The 22774-nt window shown below is 36.4% G+C and overlaps 2 protein-coding genes across 5 annotated transcripts; one reads left to right on the forward strand and one right to left on the reverse strand.

The window, feature by feature from the left end:
• The first annotated feature begins 5026 nt into the window (after positions 1–5026).
• On the forward strand, positions 5027–7044 carry LOC117620723 (glutathione S-transferase TCHQD). Its single transcript, XM_034350901.1, has 3 exons — positions 5027–5255; positions 5769–6043; positions 6216–7044. The coding sequence occupies exons 2-3, from the start codon at positions 5835–5837 to the stop codon at positions 6808–6810; spliced, it is 804 nt and encodes a 267-aa protein (XP_034206792.1). The 5' UTR covers positions 5027–5255; positions 5769–5834; the 3' UTR covers positions 6811–7044.
• A 1009-nt stretch (positions 7045–8053) lies between these two features.
• Positions 8054–21512, reverse strand: LOC117620705 (histone-lysine N-methyltransferase ASHH2). 4 transcript variants are annotated; one of them, XM_034350877.1, is made up of 18 exons: positions 21337–21489; positions 17836–20874; positions 17474–17681; positions 16717–16883; positions 16492–16568; positions 15786–15917; positions 15591–15707; positions 14408–14500; positions 13819–13896; positions 12747–12803; positions 11258–11999; positions 11113–11168; positions 10647–10726; positions 10424–10506; positions 10212–10291; positions 9980–10059; positions 9721–9766; positions 8054–9553 (listed from the first exon to the last, which is right to left on the reverse strand). In XM_034350877.1, the coding sequence occupies exons 2-18, from the start codon at positions 20864–20866 to the stop codon at positions 8336–8338; spliced, it is 6345 nt and encodes a 2114-aa protein (XP_034206768.1). In that variant the 5' UTR covers positions 20867–20874; positions 21337–21489; the 3' UTR covers positions 8054–8335. The 4 variants fall into 4 exon arrangements, with proteins under 4 accessions (XP_034206768.1, XP_034206759.1, XP_034206775.1 ...); XM_034350868.1 differs by having other exon boundaries at positions 17836–21155; XM_034350884.1 differs by lacking the exon at positions 21337–21489 and having other exon boundaries at positions 17836–20344; positions 20442–20624.
• Between the last annotated feature and the right edge of the window lie 1262 nt (positions 21513–22774).

Genomic DNA, 22774 nt, shown 5'->3' on the forward strand with positions numbered 1-22774 from the left:
CTTGTACTTAAATGTGTTTTAATAAAATTAGATGAAAAATGACTACAATTGCATGAAATGACTCTTAACATATTAGAGATAACAAGTCTTTTCACCAAGAGCAGGATTCTATGAGACGAGACCGAACTTTTCGCAGTAGGTACAATGATCGGACCCAACTTCGTAAGAAAAAAAAATTATGGACGCATGGAGATAATATATAATATTTTAAGCTAAATAGTTCTAGTGGATGTGCGGATCATAGGTCCTACACCAATCACATCTGCGACGCAAATATATATATATATATATATTTGCGGGCCTGATGACAGGGCAAATTCTAGCTACCCCGATTTCCATCATGGCATCTAGCTAGTTGGGTACACAAAGCAAGTATATTTCTAATCACTAGGATACGTTAAGATATGCTTATTGTTTAATGGTGGGGTTTACTTGGGTGACAAAAGTACATATTAGTCTATGGGAATGAGATACAATGTATGAGATGCCATATGTTTTCTTTTTAATTAAATATATTTTTATCACGTTATGTTATCAATTCAGAGTTAGAAATTATGTAAAGGAGTCAATTCAAGGGATTAATCATGACGTGAGCTCATTCAATATACAAAATCTTAGTTAGTTTAGTTTATTATACATTGAGTTCAAAAACTTTTATACACCAAATTTTCATAATCTGAACATGAATTCGTAGCAGGTCCAATAGATTTTTCATAGTCTAAGTAACTAAAGGAAGAAAAATGTCAGCAACCAACCCTATAAACAACCACTTCTAGGCTCACAGGGTCAAACTTTTTACTTTGTCACTAAAAATTCTTCACACCTCCTACCCACCCACCCCTTGTTATGGGTAATTATCTCAAGGGAGTCAAAGCTGGAAAAATGGGCATAAGGAGCTAAAGGAAACTAATTGGTCAAGAGGGGTAGGGTCAACTGATTAGGCCTTAATTGGGTTTGCCTGTAGCAGACTACTTGGTTAATACGTTACAAATTTAGAGTATAAAATTAATATTTCGATACAAAACTATTGTATGACACAAAAGAATTACTTGACTTAGAAATCTCAATTTATTCTAAACTTATTCGTTTTCCGAAACCAGATGCAATGATGCCCTAAACCCTACGGCCCCTACCATGATACAATGTATGAGATGCGATATGTTTTCTTTTTAAATATATATTTTTAATTAAGTATATTTTCATCACGTTATGCTATCAATTCATAGTCAGAAATTAGGTAAAGGAGTCAACTCAAGGGATTAATCATGTTGTGAGCTCATTCAATAACACAAAATCTTAATTAGTTTAGTTTATTATACATTGAATTCAAAAACTTTTATACACCAAATTTTCATAATTTGAACATGAATTCATAACAGGTGCAATAGATTTTTGAGATATTTAGTGATATACCCATTCTTAGCACTAATGTTATAAATAAACCATACACCATTGAATTCCTATAAAAAAAATTCAAAAATAATAGCTGGCCTTATTGAATTTAATATTGATTATTAAATTACTTTGATGTCCTATTGAGTGTTTTGGGTATTTTTATGAGATTTTGGGATTGGGCTTGTTTTAAGAAATTGATGGCAGTTTTGTAATTTATAAGAAGTTAAAAGTCTCTTTGTTATGTTGTAAATAGGCTTTGGGTGTGTTTCTAAAATCCATTTTATATGAGGTATTTTTATAATTTGGGCCCATAGATTTGGTATAATAGTGAATCTCCTTAAATTTTTCCTAGTCTAAGTAACTAAAGGAAGAAAAATGCCAGCGACCAACCCTATAAACAACCACTTCTAGGCTCATAGGGTCAAACTTATTACTTTGTCACTAAAAATTCTTCACACCTCCTACCCACCCACCCCTTGTTATGGGTAATTATCTCAAGGGAGTCAAAGCTGGAAAAATGGGCATAAGGAGCTAAGGGAAATTAATTGGCCAAGAGGGGTAGGGTCAACTGATTAGGCCTTAATTGGGTTTGCATGTAGCAGACTACTTGGTTAATACGTTATAAATTTAGAATATAAATCGATACAAAACTATTGTGTGACACTAAAGAATCACTTGACTTAGAAATCTCAATTTATTCTAAACTTATTTGTTTTCCAAAGCCAGATGCAATGATGTCCTAAACCCTACGGCCCCTACCATGATCATTAGCCATGCATTGCTCTATTAGCACAACTCTTACAAGTTGCAAAATCACCACCATACATACATACATACAACATAATATGACGAAACTAATAACTGACTTGTCACTATCTATTTCTTACCAAACCCTTTTTTCACAAGAAATACTTACATAAAATGAGAATAATATTATTTTACTATCTTTTGCTAATAACATTATAACAAACGTATTAATAATTCCGCATAACATAATATTATTTGCTGAAATACCAAAATCGCACTATCCCGTCGTAACTAAGTTTTTCTCTTTTTCCACACATTACTATATTTTCACTTTGACGCTACCACTTGACTTCAGTATTCATGGCACATTGACCCGATTGATTAATTAGGTACATTGTATTGCGTGAAGAACACAGACTTTTTTATTTACCTTTTTCCCCTACAAAAAGTCAATCTTGGGAGCTCTGAAAAATTGTTGGGCACAATGAAAATTGGAATATGCACTTGCTTTATGCCTCAAAACAAGGTCCTTGCTGTAGAGTGTAGACGTTTTTGCTTGTAAAATACTCATCACATTGCCCACAAAACCCAAATGGATTTAAAATTCCACATCCGTACTTAGTTTTTAGGAAATTAATTACCAAATGGCTTATCGTTCTCATATCTGCTCTGCCTAAGACCAGGAAAAGAAGCAAAAAAGACAGAAGCTCATGTTTACGAAATGGTTTGGTTCGGCGGTTACTTGTAATAATAATTGCTTAGAGTTGTAAGCTCCTAATAATATTACTTAATTAATTAAATGGGGTGTTGAGTTTACCCAAAATGACACATTAACCAAACAAAGAAAATGAAGCAATAGCGGCAAACCCACTAATAAGCTTCCCGCCCGCCCTATATACATCCAACTAACTCAAAACATTTTTAACTACCTCAAAACATTTTTAACTACTTGAAAACGAAACGTAACTTGGCAGTTGGTGGCCTGCCTTAATTTCAATCGCAATGAATAATGAAATGAGTTTCATTGAAGATACTACAAGTTTAGTATGATCCTCAATAAGCAAAGTTCCGTCGTTAATATAATTTCTCTTTTCTATTAGGGATTTTCATATTTCGTTACACAAAAAATACTATTTATCAGGTTACTCATACTTTTGGTGTTGATTCTTTGCTTAGTGTCCAAAACGATTCTTATATAGGATTAACCGTCTTGGGGTTTAGTACTTATCGTCATTATTCACATTCTCGAAAAATTATCATGCATATAGTATGACTTTTTTAGAGTCTGGATAACAAGTCTCATAATATAGAAAAAAAGAAAAGTTAATGAAGCTGCAATTTAGATTAGACCAATTCTCCAAAATCCAAACTCCAATCAAATCCATCAAAGTCATGAGAAGCCATGTTACCTTGCTACCCATAGTGGGCTCATAAAAAAGAAGCCATGTTCCTTGTCGCCTAGATTATGATATATAATGTGACCCCCCCTTTATTTGAATTGAAAATTAATGATAGATGTAGATCCCTCTCCACTTTCGATTTGAGATCTTTTTGGGTTTGGGTCTTAATCATAGGCTAATTAAATAGCTAACCAGCAGTAAGGTATATATTACCGTTATCAAAGTATTTAAGCATGCAAGGTGACGGTGAGTGTGGCCATGATTTTGTTAGTTAAGTGTCAATTTGTAATTTTCATAAATCCTCAAATTTAATGTTGGGCACCCACGAGTTGGTATATAGCCCTTTCCATCATCCATGCACGTGATTATAAATCCAAAACAGAAATAAAATAAAATAAAATATAGAAAAGCAATTGCCTGGGCCTAAAGCTCAAGCCCAACAGACAATATATATAAGTTGTTAGATGGAGCCCGAAGTTTCTTTACTCAAACAAATATTCAAACCCATGTTTGGTGGTTTGATTGAGTCTCTCTCTCACATAGTATTTCAAAATCATGGAGATAAAACCCTCAAATACTTTGATCACACACAAAGACTAACACCATAAACTTATGTATTTATACGCTCCCTTACAAAACCCTAGTTCCCCTAGAACAAGTTACACACAACCCAATACTAAAAACAAACCCAAATAACTCAAATTAGAAATAAAAAACTAAGTTCGCGCATAGACGATCAATAGCTTTGAATAAAGAGCGACAATAAACAAGCCCCACCAACCCCTCAAGTAGTTACTGGTTTCGAACATTTCCTTCCTCAACAAGAAGGGAAAGGTCTAAACCTAGCTTAAAAAAGCTAAGAGCAAGATAGTCATTAGCTTCTTTTTTATCTTTGAGATTACAAACAAGTAGGTTTATAATATTCCTAGTAGACGTATATCCCTCCCAAGTTATTATAAATACCTCCACTACTAACCAATGTACAATATATTATGAACCCTAAACCTACTATAGTTAAATCTTACAAAATTACGAACATACTCGTAAAGTATTATTAACCGACACCACATCGGTGCCCCCTCACCGCCAATAAAGTCTATCAAATTTTGCAGGTAACTTTCGGACCTATGTTACTTGAAAAATCATGTTCCATAGAATTGCGCATTTTTTCTTGGACTCATAAAGAATCGCATGTTATAGTTTCTTAGAATTTTTTTTAATTTTGTGCCCAACTTTGCAACAAAAGAGAGAAGAAAAGAATGAGAGAAAAAAGGAGGGGATATAGGTACGTATACTACACACGTGGTTAATCCGACAGAAAGATCGTGATCTAGTTGACCATGTGAATGACGTCATAAAGTCAAGCTGGAAAAAGTACAGGTTGACACGTGTCCAATGAGAGGGAGAAAGTACAGTAGCCCATCCTACTTGAGCGAGTAAAGGTACCAAATAGTTGCCTGTGCACTTTCCAGTTGCAACTTTGGAAGCACATATTACAGTTGAACAGTCCTTCCCAGTCCCACCCAGTTGTGATTGTTTGTTCCCTTCCTCACTGCCTTGCTTTCAAATTCAATAACCAAAATTCCCTTTTGACCTTTTTCTATTTTCCCATTTTGAGGTCAAAAGCTTCTTCGTGTGCCTGCAGAGTTCTCAAAAACCCTAGCCCAAATAGGCAGTTTATTTTTATTATTTTCTTTTTCTGTCATCTTCTGGGTAAGCTCTCAATCACTATTTCCTATCGTCAAGTTATTGTCAATTGAATTTCTTTCTTGTTTTTGTTGCAAAGCTTTTTTTTTTTTTTTTTTGGGGGGGGGGGGGGGAGTTGAATCAAGCTATGAATTTGACTGTATTTGTCAAAAAGTTTTATTGGGGTCTTAATTTGCAGTTAGTTTTGGTCTGCAAATTATTTGTTTTCCACTGGGAGTTTTGGAAGCTTCAAGCTTGAATTTTGGGAAGCTTGAGCTTTCAAATCTGTAACTTTTGAGTTGTCATGGACATGGTCAGATTGGTATGCTGAGCTCTGATATGTTTTCTGTTGAGTTGATTAAAGTAGTGCTGTGTGATTTGCTTTGGTGGTGTGGATTTTCAGTTCTTAATGGGTTTTGGGAAGCAAAGTTTTGCAATAGAAATTGAAGCTTGGTTTGTCTTTAATTACATCATGTGTTGGGCTTTTATGCTTGAAGCTACTGTGGAAGATGTTAATTGACATTTTCTTACCATTTGCAGAAACTCAGCATTCAGAGACAGAACAAAAGAGCCCAATTTCTTCATACTGCTTGCGGTAACAAAACCATGCAGTTATATCACCACCCATTCTCATTGGACAGCCAAAGAGTGAGACTTGCTTTGGAGGAAAAAGGCATTGATTATACATCATTCCATGTCAATCCTGTAACAGGCAAGAACATGGATGCCTCATTCTTCAGGATGAATTCGACCGCAAAACTCCCGGTTTTCCAGAACGGCGGCCATGTCATTTTCGACACGATTGAGATCATTCAGTATGTTACATACTTCACTCTTTTTGAGTTTGGAAGTCACTTTAGATTTGCATCATACTGAATTCCTCAAATTTTCTATTTCAATGTTTAAGCAGTGTTTTCTTGTTTCCCAAAGCATGTTTAATATGACAATGTAAAAGATTTTTGAACTGCTATCTATCTGTTTTTCCAGATATTTAGAAAAAATTGCAAAAGTCTCATCAGGCGATGAGAACATCCCATTAAGCAGCAGTGAAGTCATTGAATGGATGCATAAGATACAAAAATGGAACCCCAAGTTTTTCACACTTTGTCACATCCCAGAGAAGCACCGTCGTTACGTCTCTAAATTCCTAAGGCAGGTGCTCATTGCTCGAATGGCAGAAACTTCTGATTTGGCAGCTGATTATCACAAGAAGTTAAAAGAAGCATATGAGACGGAAGAAAAGTTGAAAAACCCGGATGTTTTGAAACAGGACAAGGAACACCTAATAAGACTTCTTGATGAAGTTGAAACACAGCTGAATGAAACGGCATATTTAGCCGGGAAAGAGTTTAGCATGGCAGATGTGATGCTCATTCCGGTGCTCGCACGGTTAGTGATCTTGAATTTGGAGGATGAGTATATAGGTGGCCGGCCGAACATGGCTAAATACTGGATCATGGTGCAGCAGAGGCCTAGTTATAAGAAGGTGATTGGGAAGCATTTCTGTGGCTGGAGGAAGCACAAAACATTCGTGAAAACATGGTGCATAGTTCACATCAGAACCATGCTAAGGAAATTCTGATGAATTATGCATGGTATTCTTCCCATGCTGTAAATGGCTCAGTTGCATTAGATTGGAAAAAGAAAGAAAAAAGAGAGAAGAATACAGTGCATGTACTTTTCTTTATACATTTTTTTTAAAAAATCACCCTTCTTTAGAGGAGATTGAGCAATAATTGATACTATATCTGGAGATCTGTTCTTCTCGGGTAGAAAATACTCGAAATAATTAATAGAGAAGCATATTTATACTTTATTTATTGTAGGTCTTGCGAAGCTTTCTGATGGCTAGCGTTGATGGAAAATTGAAGTTGATTTTGATGCCAGTAGACTGAATAAGAAGGGGTGGCAACTTGTAGCAATATTCAAATTGGACCGAAAGTTAACCGGATCGGGTTAGGGTTAACCATTACTCAGCAGCACGAACCTGTTAACCAGTTCGGATTAACCATTACTTGGCGTAAACCTGTATATGATATGATTAGTTAACAAGGATAATACACGGGTCAAGTTAGTGTTGAATACGGATTAACTCAAGTTTGGTGTTATATATGACATGACAAAAAATGACTGATCTTTCTTGTTTCTTAATGGGTAGTGTGAGTTCTCGGTCTATCCATTTTCCAACACAACACAAATATAAACATGTTGAAATACTAATGAGTCATGTTACATGAGTAATTACACAGATTAACTATAATCTGATCAGTAATTAACACAAATTACACAATTACGAAATCACATAAACGACTCTAACAAGAATTGCTATCCTTAAAGTATAAGATTCCAGATGTTGCAACACAGTTAACCCTAATAACTTTAAACAAGTAAACAAGAGCAGAAAAGAAAAGGAACCACACTAGTAAATCATAACGAGGATGGATAAGTGGTACAGTAAAATCTTATTACAGTTGAAACACCCATTTGTATTCAGTCTGAACGTTGCAAAAGTACCAAACAATACATAAATCATTTTCATCCTCGATAACTAATCAGAGATGATGAAAAGGCAGATCTGAACACAATTAACCTAACAGGCAATAATAACATAATAAACTAACCAATTAACTCTACAAATCAACCAGAGAGATGCAAACTTTCTATTAATATTACAGCTCATGGTTACTATATTACATGAGAAGATAACCTAATAATATAAAATATAAATCATGCTTTCGAGATTAATGCATGTCATACAATCCTATAATTTTAAAAAAAAATTATAATAAAGAAGACAAGGGGAACATTATGAAGGGGGTTCAACATTGATAAATGCCTTTTCATATATCTTTAAAAAATCATTCATAAGCCTTATAATGTAAATAAAAGATGACATACCTCTTTGAGGTGTTAGTCGATGGATCAATATTTTATAAGAGCACATCACCAGACAGGAGCATCTTTTTCATGAGGTCTTAGTACTATAACTTCAATTCCAAGACTTGAACATTGAATAAAAATTTCATTTAAATAAACCCAGAAACAAAAGAATTGGGAACACATTGAGGTATAAAGCAAAAGTAGCTCATCCTACGAATGAATGTTGATTAATGGTGATGTGAATGCTGATTGACATTATTCCCAGCTTTCTCCACCCTATAGCTTAAATCCTCTGAACAATATGAAGTACTAAGCTCATTTGCTACATGTCCTACGCCTATGCTGTCTGTCCCACCTCTGGAGTTGTTTCCAGTACATCCCCACCCGTTTCGGTCGCTGAAAGATGGGGGTCTCAATTTTGTATTATTCCAGTACTTCTGCTGCTTGAAGTATCTCCTTCCCAAATCATTCGAGGATTCCCTAACTCGTTTAGATGAATATTGATTGTTTGCACATGGACTGCCAAAGTCTGCCTGATTGGAACCAGTTGTGCTTGGAGTGCTTTCTTCAGACTGAGAAGTTGCAGGAACACACCAGTCCGGTTGTCCTCCTGCAGGTTGATTACCTGATACATGATTGACGGTAGGATAAGGAGAAGGGTCTTTCTTATGTCGGGGAAATGGGGGCAATGGTGGAAAAGGCTGAAAAGGTATGCCAGGTGCAACAGCCCAAGTCCCTACAATTTCAGCATGTGGTGTCCCATATTGCTGCATCATTGACAGTGGAAATCCATATGAGACAGATAAGCGAGAAACAAATTTCTCTTGTGGATGCCCTATAACTGCAGCAGGACACTTCAAAGGACAAAATGATGACGAAGCAATAGATGAAACCGCTGGGGTTCTAATGTAAGATGAAAACCCAGGAGGAACATCCTCAAGGTTGATCTGAGCTCCATCATTTTGCTGAGAGTTATCATGCACACTGCTTGAGCAATTTCCGTCGTCGCCACTCACCCTCTCTAAATGCAATGCCACTTCACCTGTCCCAGACAATGGACTAGGTCTATGCAATCCAGACTCAGTCTTCTGTTCTTTGTTCTGCAGTGAACTTGAATCAGGGATTGTCTCTGCTGGCTGATCCCATCGGCTTTTACGCTTGCGAACTTTTGTCACACTGGTTGGGCATCCACCTGTACAAGGTGCAGAACAGTCCTGGACACCCGTACTCACAGAAGTCGTTGAAAGCACTGATTGCTTGATACTATCTATAGTGTCAGTAGACCTTCCACTTTGATCACGCCAATTATCATGTGATGTGGATAATCTGTTGCAGTTTGAACCTCTGTTAAATTCCATCTTGCTATCATCCCTGTCTACAAAGCCATGTCTTCTGAGATGTCTAGGGATCCACCTATCTCGAAAGTTCCGTGCTATTTGGTGGACCTGTAAAATACTCAACCGATTTAAACTCAGAATGGTTATATTCATTCATTGATGCATCAGGACACATATTATAGAAAACATCAAATGAAGCCCCTAAGCAACTATTTCTATTAACAGAAGAACATACTAAATGATTAAGGAATCTAAACTGATTATCAAAACAAGACCTGTTTGTCCTTGTGTTCTGTCAGTGATAGCATTGACTCCATAAAGCTGCAGAGAAACACAATTTTCAGGAAATAAGCAACACAGCTAAAAGTTAAATATAAATTATTTTTTTTACGCAATTAGAAAAATTTGTCCAAAACACTTCCGTTCACTAAATCTGAAACCAACTTCCATTCTCACATAGCCACCCAATAAACGAGAAAAAAAAGGAGAAAAGAGAATTAATAAAGGATCTTCAATGAAGAAACAAATAATTACCTCTCCATTCCAGGGCAAGGAGGACCTCCAGTAATATGTTCCAACGTAAGTATCTGCTTTACAGCCAAATACTCTAGGACCTGCGAGGATAACATTAGTCAGCAGTCTGCTGAATGCCAAAATATTAATAAAGCAATGTTCTCTCTATCAATTTTCTTAAATCCCTGAAGCCACTCCACATGAAGAGAGAGAGAGAGAGAGAGAGAGAGAGAGAGAGAGAGGGAGAGAGAACCTTCAGAAGCTTCCGGAGGATTGGTATCTTTTTGAAGTCTTCTCTGTACTTCTTCATTATGTTGTGTAGCATTCTCAAACCTACCCAAAAAAAAATAAAATTTGATTCATCAATTTGAAGCAAATGAGGGCACAATTAATTAATTCATCCATTCCCAACCCAAAAAGGGGATACAGATAAGCAGAAAAGGCAACAAAAGGAAGGATACACACCGTTTTTATTTATTACATCAATCAAAACCACCCGTGACCTTGTTTTCAAAAGCGCATCAAGGATCATCGAAAGATCTCGATTGCTGAAAGAAAGAAAAAAAAAAGGGGTTTTACTGGAGAACTGTCAACTAAACACTTCATCTAAACGACAATAACTGAAACTTGTTAAGTGAACAATATTACGACACATGACAATAAAATGAAGTAAAAGATTTCAAATAACCTCTGAATTGCTTCACCATTGCCACTATCACCGGATACTGCAGTTAGGAACAGAAGCTTCAAGTAGCCTTTAGTGGAATCCTGTAAGAAAAAACCATGCATACATGAACTACCAACATCAAAGACAACCTATAAGAATAAAATTTAGAAAAAGAGAGGTTGTCAAGGCTAATTGCTTGAAGAAAATATTATGATCATGATCATTATTAACTGCTTTTGGAAAATTCCAGCAATAGGCTTCAGAAGTAACATTCAAAAGGAAAATACTAAAAAGAAAATATGGTGCAGTGTGCTCAGTAGCAGAGATGGACCAGCACACAGGTTTAAAAAACAAACCCAAACAATGCAAGGTGTATTATGACAATGTACAGGTCCATAATGCTCCAATGCAGAATAGAACAATAGTATGACAAGGAAACCCACAAAATGAAGTGCATTAGCAGATAGAAAATGGCATAGCTACTTACTTTCCGTTTATTTATCCCTCCATCGACATCCAACAGCTCATTAAGCTTCTCCTCCACTGCAAGCATTGAAGAGCATCAAGCCTCAACTAATCAATTATCCATCACTCTTTTTTCTAAAAAAACAAGTATACAAAGAATCCCTTACCTGAACCTTCTGTTAATCTTTTGGGTTTGATAGAAAGCACATGAGATTTGTTGGCTGCCACTTGAATTTTGTTACCACTTGGGATAATCCTCAATTTGCCTTTCTTCACAAAACTGGATGAACGGGAAGTTTTCACATTAGGACGCACTTTAGAAGAAACCTGCCTATCTTCAGTAGTGTCAGACTTGGACTTCCTGTTAGCATCAATGCCATCAGATAAAGACTTGCTAAGCACTTTTATTGGAGAAGCAATCTCTAGTCTTTCAAAGGAGGATGAGGATTTTTCTTTAGTCTCATTTTCCCTTAAAATCTCCTGCTGCACAACGGACATGGGTCTACTAGTTTCTTCTTTATGTTCGGAAGCTTCAACTGGTTGGACAGAAGATGGTAATTTTTGTCTTGAGTGCTCCAGTTCCAGTGAATCATGTATATGCAAAACAACAGATTCAGATGGGTTCACAGACTCCTCCCTTTGTGTAGTAAACTCCAATTCCCCAACAGCAATTGTTGACTTATCCGTTTCTTTATTTGTAGATGCACTCTCCACCTTTTCAGATATACCATCTTCTGGAATCATCACGGGCTCGATATATTCTTCATCTGAATCATCTTGAATGATGACTTCACTATCAAGAGGATCACCACCTATATAACCCCGACATTGAGCTGAGCCACAATAACATTTTTTGGCAGCGGCTCCGAAAACCCTTACATAGTTGTAGTCAAATGTCACCTCTTCACCCTGAAAAATAATTATATGGACATATATACAAAATGGTGAGTACGAACACAGAGAGCAATGACAAGAAAAAGTAGATTGAAAGAAGAAGATAAAAACAAAGCAAATTAAAATAACCAATAATATAATCTTTCCAGAGAAGAAGCTTTACAGTTGGGACAAGCAATACAATCGTTAACTCTATAAGAACAATCGATGACAAGGGTGCTAAAATGATAAACTCGCAAAGAGATGACCAGTAAAAAACGTTTAACCCAAAAATTGCATACTACAATTTTTTTTTTTTTGCATATGTGGACGGATTTCTTGAATTGCATGCTTATAAGTGGAAATGACATAGTAAAGTCCCTAAAAAGGGCAGCAGCGACCTAGGTTAAACATCTATCTCATATAACACATCATCAAACTCCAAAACAGAAACGTCAGAGGATGTGTATGTTTCATAATTGAATAAAATGCAGCTACATCAAATGGCTCATCCAAAAAGGAGCTAAATTTATTCAATAACCCCACCTAAAAAATGTTTACCCTTTATCTTATAAGCAACAAAGTGAAGCCCTTAGTCATGTTCAGCTTTAATAGCATTTAAGGTAAATAAATGTGGAACTCAAAATTGATTTTTTCCTGCTTATAAAGGGTTGGAAGCCATGCAAATTATGTTTACGACGCAATTCAAGCAATCAAACATCAGGATCATGCCTCTAACAAAGAAATTAAGCATGAAAGTAACTGTGCTAGGCGCAAGCATACCTTCTTTATATCTCTCAATGCAAATAGTCCTATGCAAATCTCTCCATTCACCATCCACTGTTGAGAACAGGAAAAAAGGAGTTTAGAGTATAAAGAAGAGTAATAGTCAAACAAAAAATGAGCTTCCTTAAGCAACAAGCACAGGAAATGATGTAATGTCGAATGCATCCCAAAAACAGGAAAAGAAAAAATGAAAGGCCAAATATTAGATATGCGTGGCAATGGTAATAGGATACCCAAAAGGTGTACTTCCTAATCTCATGTCCCAATCCTTATACCGTAAACTTTACTCTAGCTTGTACAGATACAAAATGAATGTAACGGCTGAGAAGCGACATCACTATCGAATCAATGATTCATACACTAGATCAATGTAATATCCCATAAAATATGCAAATTACAAGTAAGCAACATGCATAATCTAGTATAAGGTTGATCCAAAGAAAAATATAGAATAAAGGAAATGGGTCAATTATTATAACAAAGAACATGAAATCCATTCATATATAGTTTTTCTAAGGAATTTATACGAGACTTAAACTTTCATACATTTAATACAAAGGAACGATTGAAAGAAAATTGATCATATGCAGAATATGCCTCACTAACATAAAAACGTGACAAACATGCATCACTACGTCCATGCTTAACAGTCCTCTTAGCAGGATTTCATACAGCCCATTCCCAAACAAAATATAAACCATTAATTCTACACATTATACTTGCCCAACAATTCTTTTCAAAATAAAGGTCCAAAAAATGGAAATCATGTGGAAAAGGAAGAAAAAAAAGTAGGAAACAATCTGCAAGAGAAACTATTCAATAAACATACCCATAAAATATATTCTACAAATATGGACTTCCCTTAGTGGTATATCCAAATTGGCACAACTCAACACCAAAGTCCTTTGTAACTAAGGGGCAATATCCCTTATTGAGGCAAGGAGAGGGAAATCTGATTGGGCTACAAGCCGTTATTGCCAAAAGTAAAAAAAGGCTCATCCAGACCAAGTATATAACAAAAAGAATCTAACAATCTTTATAAAACTAATCTGCTCATATTAACATTCACCTTTTCTGTGCGACAATTAGGATCACAACTATGGTTAATGAAACGGCCCAAATTTCCCTTTGCACATGCATCAATCACCTGAAATAAAAGGAAAACTCATCAATAGCACTAAAATGCGACAAGCAAGATAATCAGGAAAAAAGAGAAAAGAAAAGGCAGTATAACATTATATACAACCCAATACGCAGATTCAAACGAATTATCTTATTTTCACATAAGATTTGCAAAGAACATATGTCCGGAAAAATTAATATAATTACATAAGTTAAAAAAAAAAAAAAAGGAAACAGAAGCTTATCTTGATATAACCTACTAACTATTAAATTAATGAAAAGGTATAGTCCAAATGTTGTTATGCATCTGCAAGTAGGCCACATTAAGTCAATAACACCAATCTGAGTATCGCATCATGCAGCATACTTATGGGGCTACATAGCGACATGCAAATTACAAAGGATTAAGGACCCAAAGATACATGATGACTAAATATGTTTTAGAGATGAAAACCTAGAACTTTTCACGCTAATCACAAGTTTACTGATGAAACATCAGAAGGAAAAGGTAAATATAAATCAAGAAAAATACAAACCTCACTGCCATTCAATGTCATGAAGTAGAAATGTCTGTGAGCCTTTAAAGCATACTCTTTTTGCCGTGCCTCATAAGCATGTGTATCAAGCACCTGTTTGGAAGATGTATTAAAAGATCTTAGCAGGTAAATAAAGGGTAACATTCTATCTGATTGCCTGTGCATATACATATAAGCATACATAACACACACATCGTGCACACAATCAAACACTGAAACCAACAATTAGAGTACAAGAACAGAAGTTGAAACCACTCTGAATATTTTAACCCATTAGCTGTGACAGATTTTTACTACTTTTTATCTTTTCTTATAAATTGACATAAGCCCTCATAGGAAGCCACAAATCCGCTCACACATAAATTTCTATCTCTGAAAGTTTTCTTCCTATAGATAATTTCAAGATAAACAAAATCTGCTGAACTGAAGGAAGAAATAAGCTGTGTGCCTCATTTTGTAATTTTTTTTTCCAATCACTTTGTAATGAGTGATGAACTAGGTTCGTGCAACAAAAAGAGAGCCCTCACCCACACTTCATTGTTCCACATAATAAATGAACACAAAAAACAAAAAAACAAAAAATCAAATGGAAGGCTGCAGCCGATACTTCCTAAAGCTCAGTCATTTCATAAATTGGTGAATTTTCTTATATTCTAGAGCCCTGCATGTGCAATGCATCTGAGAAGACTATACCAAAAGAAACATCTTTAGAAACGAAAGATACTTGAGGAGAACTATCTTAGAAATGAAAGATACTAAAAGAAGAGAAAAGAGTAAAGTGGTTCAAACAAATATGGATACTATGAGAGCATTAGTAAAGAAAATCTAATGGTGTAAGAAGTGAATTTCAACTATCTGGCATGATGTTAGTGCTTCAAGGTTTAAATGTTATAAGCAAGTTAGCGTTGATAGGTGCATAAAAGCTGGCGTCAGAATTTGGTGTGAATCAGACTAGTTGGACTTTTTTTTTATAAAGAAAGAATCAAGTGCGGGCATGCCAAAGCTGGGTGTGCCTTTATATATTAGCATTTATGATTAAAAACCAAAAACACACATCAAAAGTAATTTTAGCTTAGTATTCCAACCAAAGCACTAAAAGTTAATAAATTCTCTACACTGAATTCACCATTGCATTAACCAAACAAATTGAGAAAATAATAAAAATTGAATTTTGTCAATTTACCTCTCCAACATATTCAATGAGAAATTGCCCTTTAAATATATCATCAAGCAACCTGAGCCCATAACCCTTCTTCCCACATCGAAACTTCTCCAGTTTGGCATATCGGCGTTTTTGGAACTGCAAACAAATCTATTAACTAAAACAATTCCCTTTGCACGATAAAACAAAAATTGCTATAAGGAAAAGCTAAAATACCTGTTGATTTGAACAAAGGTCTCTACAAGGACAGGCTCCTCGAATACACTCAATGTTAAGCATTCGATTAAGACAATCATCTCCACAACCCAACTGGCCATCTGAAGGTGGTTTGCAATGACAAACCATTATCTGATTAAATTGAGAAAAAAAATGAATTAGGAAAATTATGTACACTAGTCGGAAAAGCCACAAATCTCATCAGATTTTTACAGTACACATTACTGATGAAGGCAAAATTATGACTAGGAGCCTTGTAGAAATTCATGCGTTTTTTTTCCACAACAGATGAGATAAGCTTTCAAATTTAGGGTACTGTCAGGATATAAAATACTTAGGGGGGTGTAGGCCCCCCTGCCCACACCACTCCATTTTTCTGCAAAGAATAAAAGTTTACACCCTGTTTGAGCACATCTCCATTCTTTCCCCCTGTCAGTTCCACATAATGGTTTATTTTCCAACTTTAAACATGGCTTGGACCAGCCATCTTACGTATCAAAGTCTGAGCCATTTCCCTGTGGAATGTGCAATCTTATTATTGTCACCAGGGCAATTAGGCGGTTCCTCTTTTTCTCTCAAATCTACTCAAACAGATATGATATATATATATATGTGTGTGTGTGTGTGTGTGTGCTCGCATGTGCACGCTACAGACATAAAATACTAAAATAATCAGGTTAAGAAAAAATTTAAGTCCTGTATAAACCTCGTCAATAGTCTGAGTTTTACGGTTACGATGAAGGAACTGATTAGTTTTGATGCTTGCAACATTCTGTTGGGAAACTGCAATGCATTGAGACCGAAATAAGCATTAGAATTAAATCCTAGATATGTGTAAACTTGCATGTCCATGAGTGTCAATGAGTGAGAGAGAGAGAGAGAGCAAAAGTTGAACCCTATCTTACTTCTATCACAAATCAATAACATATACCTGTTGGGCGCCGACGTTCCAATTCTTTACAATTTAATCGGGTGACGGAAGCATCTTCGTCACCTGAGGCATCTGATATATCCAACTCTGCATTAATCTCTGAATTTGACTTCTCTTGAGGGATTGAGCAATCAGCAAAGGCTTTATCCTTATTATCTCTACAGGTCCTACAAAATTGAATCAAACGTACAATATTAGATTAAAGTTCCAAGGAATAATCTTAACAGAAATATTTCCCATGTACGCCTCCATAAAATAGATTTAGAGATTAATACACATAATAGGAACAAACCACACATTTGTCTACACAAGCAAGAAAATACAACAAATGGATACGATTATTGCTATTAACAAAACTATCAAGAAAGACAACAAATCATACCAACCTAAGTAGAAAAACAAATCTGAGCAATTCGTATAACTTTAGGAGACGGTTGGTTTTGTAGGCTTAAAAGCTACTCCAGTTCAAGTTCCAAATATAAGGAAACAATAACAGACCAACCATCAATAGTTTGGACCAAACAGTCCCAAAAACTCAAAGGATCTATTAAATCAAAGGTCAAATACCCCTTTTTTTAACGTCAAAGTGAACACCCTTTATCCTAGTGTATTAAACCATAGCTCTAAATACCATGGCATAGGGTAAACTCTAATGATCCTATAAAAATACAGAAAACAATATTTAAAAGAAAAACATATGCTTAAATTGTCCCTTTTTACAAATTCTGTATGGTTAAATGAGAAATGAATGGTTTACCATGTGCACTTTATTTCATCTATAACATCTGCAAGCTCAGCTGGTATACGCCTCCATTTATGACAATCATCACAGAGCACCCAAGCATTACGTGGCGGTACATACTGCTTATCTAAGTCAACAGGTACAGTGTCCAAGTTAGGAACACCTATGCATACAGCATCCTTGACAGAGTTGGCTTTTCTAATTCCATCCACTAAGTGATCATCTGCAACATTAAAGCATGTAAAATCAGCTCAAACATGCATATAATAAACAGTGGAGACAAAAATAAGAAGTGGTTGGATGGACAAGAATATATACACACACACACATATGAATAGCATAGACATGCATAAACAATTTTGATAACAAACAAGTACCTGATTCTGGAAGACTTTCCACTTTGAATGCAACCTGATCACCAACAGCCTTCTCCATAGCGTTCTTCTGATTAACAGACTTCTTTTGGTTTTCCCTCACTCTATGAGAATTACCTTTCTTGCTTGCTGAGCCACAGCCTCTGGACCTGCCCTTCGGAGGCTTCAGTCCCTTAGTTTTTGAGGATTGTGATTTTGATAACCCTAAGCCTACATCTAGATTGCAATGTGTTTTAGCTTCTGCACCAATTTCAACTTTGAGAACATCTCTAGAAATTCCATGGTCAGTTTCTCCTGACAAACGCAAGGGCTCCAAAGATGATTCCATGTCGCTTGATGAATTGCTTGAAGCATTTGCACAGGTGGATGAAGTGAACGTCTCACTGGGGCAAAAATCCTGACTAACATTCTGTCTGCGTCCATCTTGTTTTGATGGTTTTTCTTTATTTATGCTTGCTGGACACGGTATACCATCTTCCCGAACACAATTTTCCGCATGAGGTACTTTATGTTTCTTCTTTCCTCTCTTAGTGCCAATAAAGTCTCCAGAAGCAGAAAAAGCCTTGTCAGAAATCAAAACAATACCATTAGAATCTTCCAGTGGTCTTGCCTCAACATCTGCATCCGGAACTAAATTGGTTACTTCTGAATCAGGTGAAGTTCCAGGATCTCTATAGTTAGTCCCAACAGATCCTCCTGATGATACAGCAATTGTATGAGATGAACCCCCAGGAAAATTCTCTATCACATCTTCAGCTGAATTCTCTGTAAGAACAACACTCTCCAAGTCCTTATTAGCCAGATCTCCATCCAGAACAGGAGCATCCGGACAAGTTTTATCCTCCCTAAGAGTGGCTTCTTTATTCCAATTACCCTCAATGCCATTCTCTTTTTCAACAGAATTTTCATATGCTGTGTTATCAACAACCTCAGGTACCGTGATATAGAAAGAACTTTTACCCACTTCTTTCCCCAATTTAACCTTCAAACGAACATGATTAGTTGAAGCACAGCATTTCCCCCTTGACCCTCGTGAGTTTCCACTAGCCCCACTTGGATTCCGTTTTCCACTTCTTTGGCCACCCCTTCCTTTCTGTGATCCTTGAATCAGACCTTCACTGACCTCAAGCCTGTTACTCTCTTCAAAAGATTGTGTAACATTCCCCAATAATCCCCAGATAGAAGAACGAGCTGGTTTGGAAAGGCAGCTTCTCTTCCTTCCAGCAGCCTTGAAGACAATTTCAACACTTCCAAGCGGGTCTAACACTTTAGATGTGTTCCTGCCTTTCCTTGGAGCCCTTTTTGTCTGAGTCTTGCGGCTTCGGCCACTCCTTCGAGAAGACAATGCAACACATTTGGTGTTAGAAACACAATCAACTCTGACATTATCATTTCCTTCATGATCCATCTCTCCATAACGGTCAAATGAAGTGCTAGAATCAACATGAGCAGGAGAATCCTTATCTGGTACATCCAGCCTCTCAGAAGAACCACTGTTGACAATATCAAAAGGTTGAAACGATTGCTTAGAAACAGATTTCTCATGAATACTTTTGGGGGCTAGTTCAGAAGAAACTTCCTTCAGATTGGAGGCTTTTTCCTCCGGTAGTAATATCTGGGCGCCAATTTCAACCTTTATGTCGGTTGTAGCATCACTTTTCTGTTCTTCAAACTCTGTTACCCTTTTGACAGAGAGAAAATCATTACTCTTCTCACCATTCTCTTGGGTGCAAACACTCGGTGAATCTGACACATGCGAACCTTCAAAGGCCCTCTGGCAACCCTCTGGAGGCACTATTTGATTGTGCACATCAATATGGCTTTCCATCTCAACAACCTCTGTAACACCATCAGCAGAGGGCCCATTGACACTGTTATTGGCAGTCCCAAAGGTTTGACATGACTGCATGGAAACAGAGTTCTCAATAACGCAGTCAGGGGCTACTTTGGAAGAACCTTCCTTAGAATAGTAAACATTAACTTTTACAGGTAATATCTGGGTGTGAATTACAGCCCTTTCATCTGGCAGAGCATCACTTGTCTCTTCCAAATATTCTGTAGCCCTTTCAACAAAGGAACCGCCATTAACCTTATCACTCCTCAGATCATTCTGTTGAGCGCAACTACTGGGTGAATCAGGCATATGTAAATTTTCCAAGGTCCTCTGGAAACCTTGTGAAGGCAAGATTTGGTTGCACCTCGTCTCAACAACCTCTGTAGTCCTTTCTGTAGAGAGGCTATTCAGACCACTAAAACCATTATCCTCCATCTCTTCATTCTTCCAGACACAATTACTTACTAAATCACATGCATATAATACTTCTGAAGGCATTCCACCATCCCGTTTAGGTGATGTCCTGTTGCACAAATCTGCTTCTATCCTGGCCAAACCAACACTTTCCTCACAAGCAGCTTCAAAAGAGGAACCAGATATGATGTTGAAACCCTTCTCTTCTTGTTGGGAGCTTCCACAAGCTTCCATGTCAGCTAATTCTGAAGGAATTTCACAACCCTGTAAAGGAGAGACTAGTTCATGGATATCATTCTTCATCTCTTCCGTAACTTCCCTAACCCCTTCAGAAAACAGATAACTAACACTCTTATCATACCTTTGCTCATCCTGTTGGATACCATGTCCTGGTGAAACAGTCTGAGGTATGACTTCCAAAGGGATTTCACAGTCCCCAAATGAACCAGCAGATCTATCCTCACCTTGGGGCCCACCTTCCCTATTTGAGTTATCAACATTATTCTGACTCTCAGTCAAGCAACATCTGTTCAGCCCCCATTCCCTGGTCAAAATATTTCCCGGTTCCGAAACATTAGCATTTTCATGCTCACCCATCAAACCATCTATATCAACATCTACAATCTCACCCCAGCTCATACAACCAGCATCAGCATTGTCATTCCTAGACAATCCCAGAGACCTACCTGATATACTGGTAGGGTCCACATTAGAATCAAGTAAAGGCTTATCGTCCGAGCAGGAGGGCAGCTCAGAAATAGATTGCACCAAAATCTCTGAGCCCATCTGCTGCTCTGTAACAGACTCACACAAAAGACCGTCAACAAAAGCCGAATTTTCACAAGAAGCCATCCTAAACTAAGCAAATTTACCCATTCAACGCAAACACTGTATAAGTGTATATGATCAAAGAAAATAAAATTTGACCCTTGCAAAGAAAATCAACCCCAACCCAATGCAATGCACCTCCAAACCAAACCCTAACTCTGCTTTCTATTCCCCGTTAAATAACACCTTATCCAAAGCAGTCTGCGCACAGAGAGAAAACCCTAAAATTGCATTCCCTTGACTTCCTCTGCACAAACAAAACCCCAAATCTAAAAATTGGCGAAGTAATGCACATACACAAATATACGCCACACAAAAACAAATAAAAACAAACCCACATACATACATACACACAACACGCATACATTAATCAAAAGATCACCCAAACAAAAAATATAAACAGCAAAAGAGATTAGATAAACACATACCTGCGCAGGGAAGAAGAGACTGAGAGACGAAAGAGGCCTATCTATATTAATACAAAATTGGCTCTTCTAAATTTTCTTTATTTTTATTTTTTTTTTGCTTGCTTTGTGTTTGTGAAAAAGACGAGGGGAGAGGGGGGGGGGGCCGGTTGGTGGAGTTGTGTTTAATGTGAGGAGAAGAAGAAAACGGTTTAAAGGGGGAAAAGAAACTTAGATAAAATAAAACTGCAGAAGGCTCCGACCGGGAGAGGGACGGCTTTTTATCAATTTGATGGACGATTTCGCCTTATACCAATTCACCCTCCTCGGTTTTGCGGGGCAGGGCTTGGTTTTTTGTAGGACAAGTGTCCTAGTTAAGGGCACTTTCGCCATTCACACAAACCAACTATTTATCGGTTGCGGAAACTTTTTCTCTTTCCTTTTTATTTTATTTTTAAAAAGGGTTTCCCCTTCCACTTGGGAAAGAATCTTGCAAAGAATTTGCTTATGCGATAGTTCATCACGGATTTGTATAGGTTTTCACTTATATTAGCATTGTTACAGTTCACTTGAGTGATTGTTAAAGGGTAATTTCCCTTGTTTAGATGGAAACAATATTGGAAATATTTGTTTATAATAAGATTGTTAACTATGAATGTGTGTAAATTTTATATGCATTAACGGTTGATTTGAATAACCGTTAAAAACAAACATGATTGGTGTATTTAGTATGTGAAGTATTCAAGAATATTATTTTGTTCATATTATAACATGTTAGGTGAATCTTAAAAACAATTATCAACGTGACGAATTAATTACTGGTATGTGGGTGATTGTTAATCATTGGTAAATGGTTTTACATTAATCGTTGTTCATACATTAACAATTAAAAATAAATCTATGTCATTAATTATTGATACAACGATCATTTTCTATTTATGTAAAATAAGTAAATTTCACTAAATGGAAGCATTGGTTACAATATAAGGTCATCAATAATACAATTCATTAGTCACACAGGACCTTCTTCTAACCAATAATAAGGACCTTATTCATGTAAAGCAAAATGGGCAATAACATGAGCCACTTTGCTACACTCCCTAGGTCGAAGTTGGACTTCAAACAAGGACTTCAAACAATCGTTTAGTAACGATCGTTAAACAATCCTCTTACATCAATTATTGGTATACACTTGTAAGTATGTGAAGCACACAAGAATAATCTTTGTGTTCATGTTATACTTAATCTTTATTAACGATTAGATTGTGTGCATTTTGGACGATCATTAAGAACAAATATCTTATATCAACTAGGATACATGATGGTCATTGTGAAGCGAAACTAATATTGAAAACAGATGTCTTACAATTATTTTTAATACATTAATATTGTTGTTCAGGATGGTTGAAAACACTTTATTCACTAATTCAAAATAAAGGGAAAGAAAACAGAAGAGCGAAGA

The sequence above is a fragment of the Prunus dulcis genome, chromosome 1 (assembly GCF_902201215.1).
Source record: "Prunus dulcis chromosome 1, ALMONDv2, whole genome shotgun sequence".
In the NCBI taxonomy this organism is placed as follows: domain Eukaryota; kingdom Viridiplantae; phylum Streptophyta; class Magnoliopsida; order Rosales; family Rosaceae; genus Prunus; species Prunus dulcis.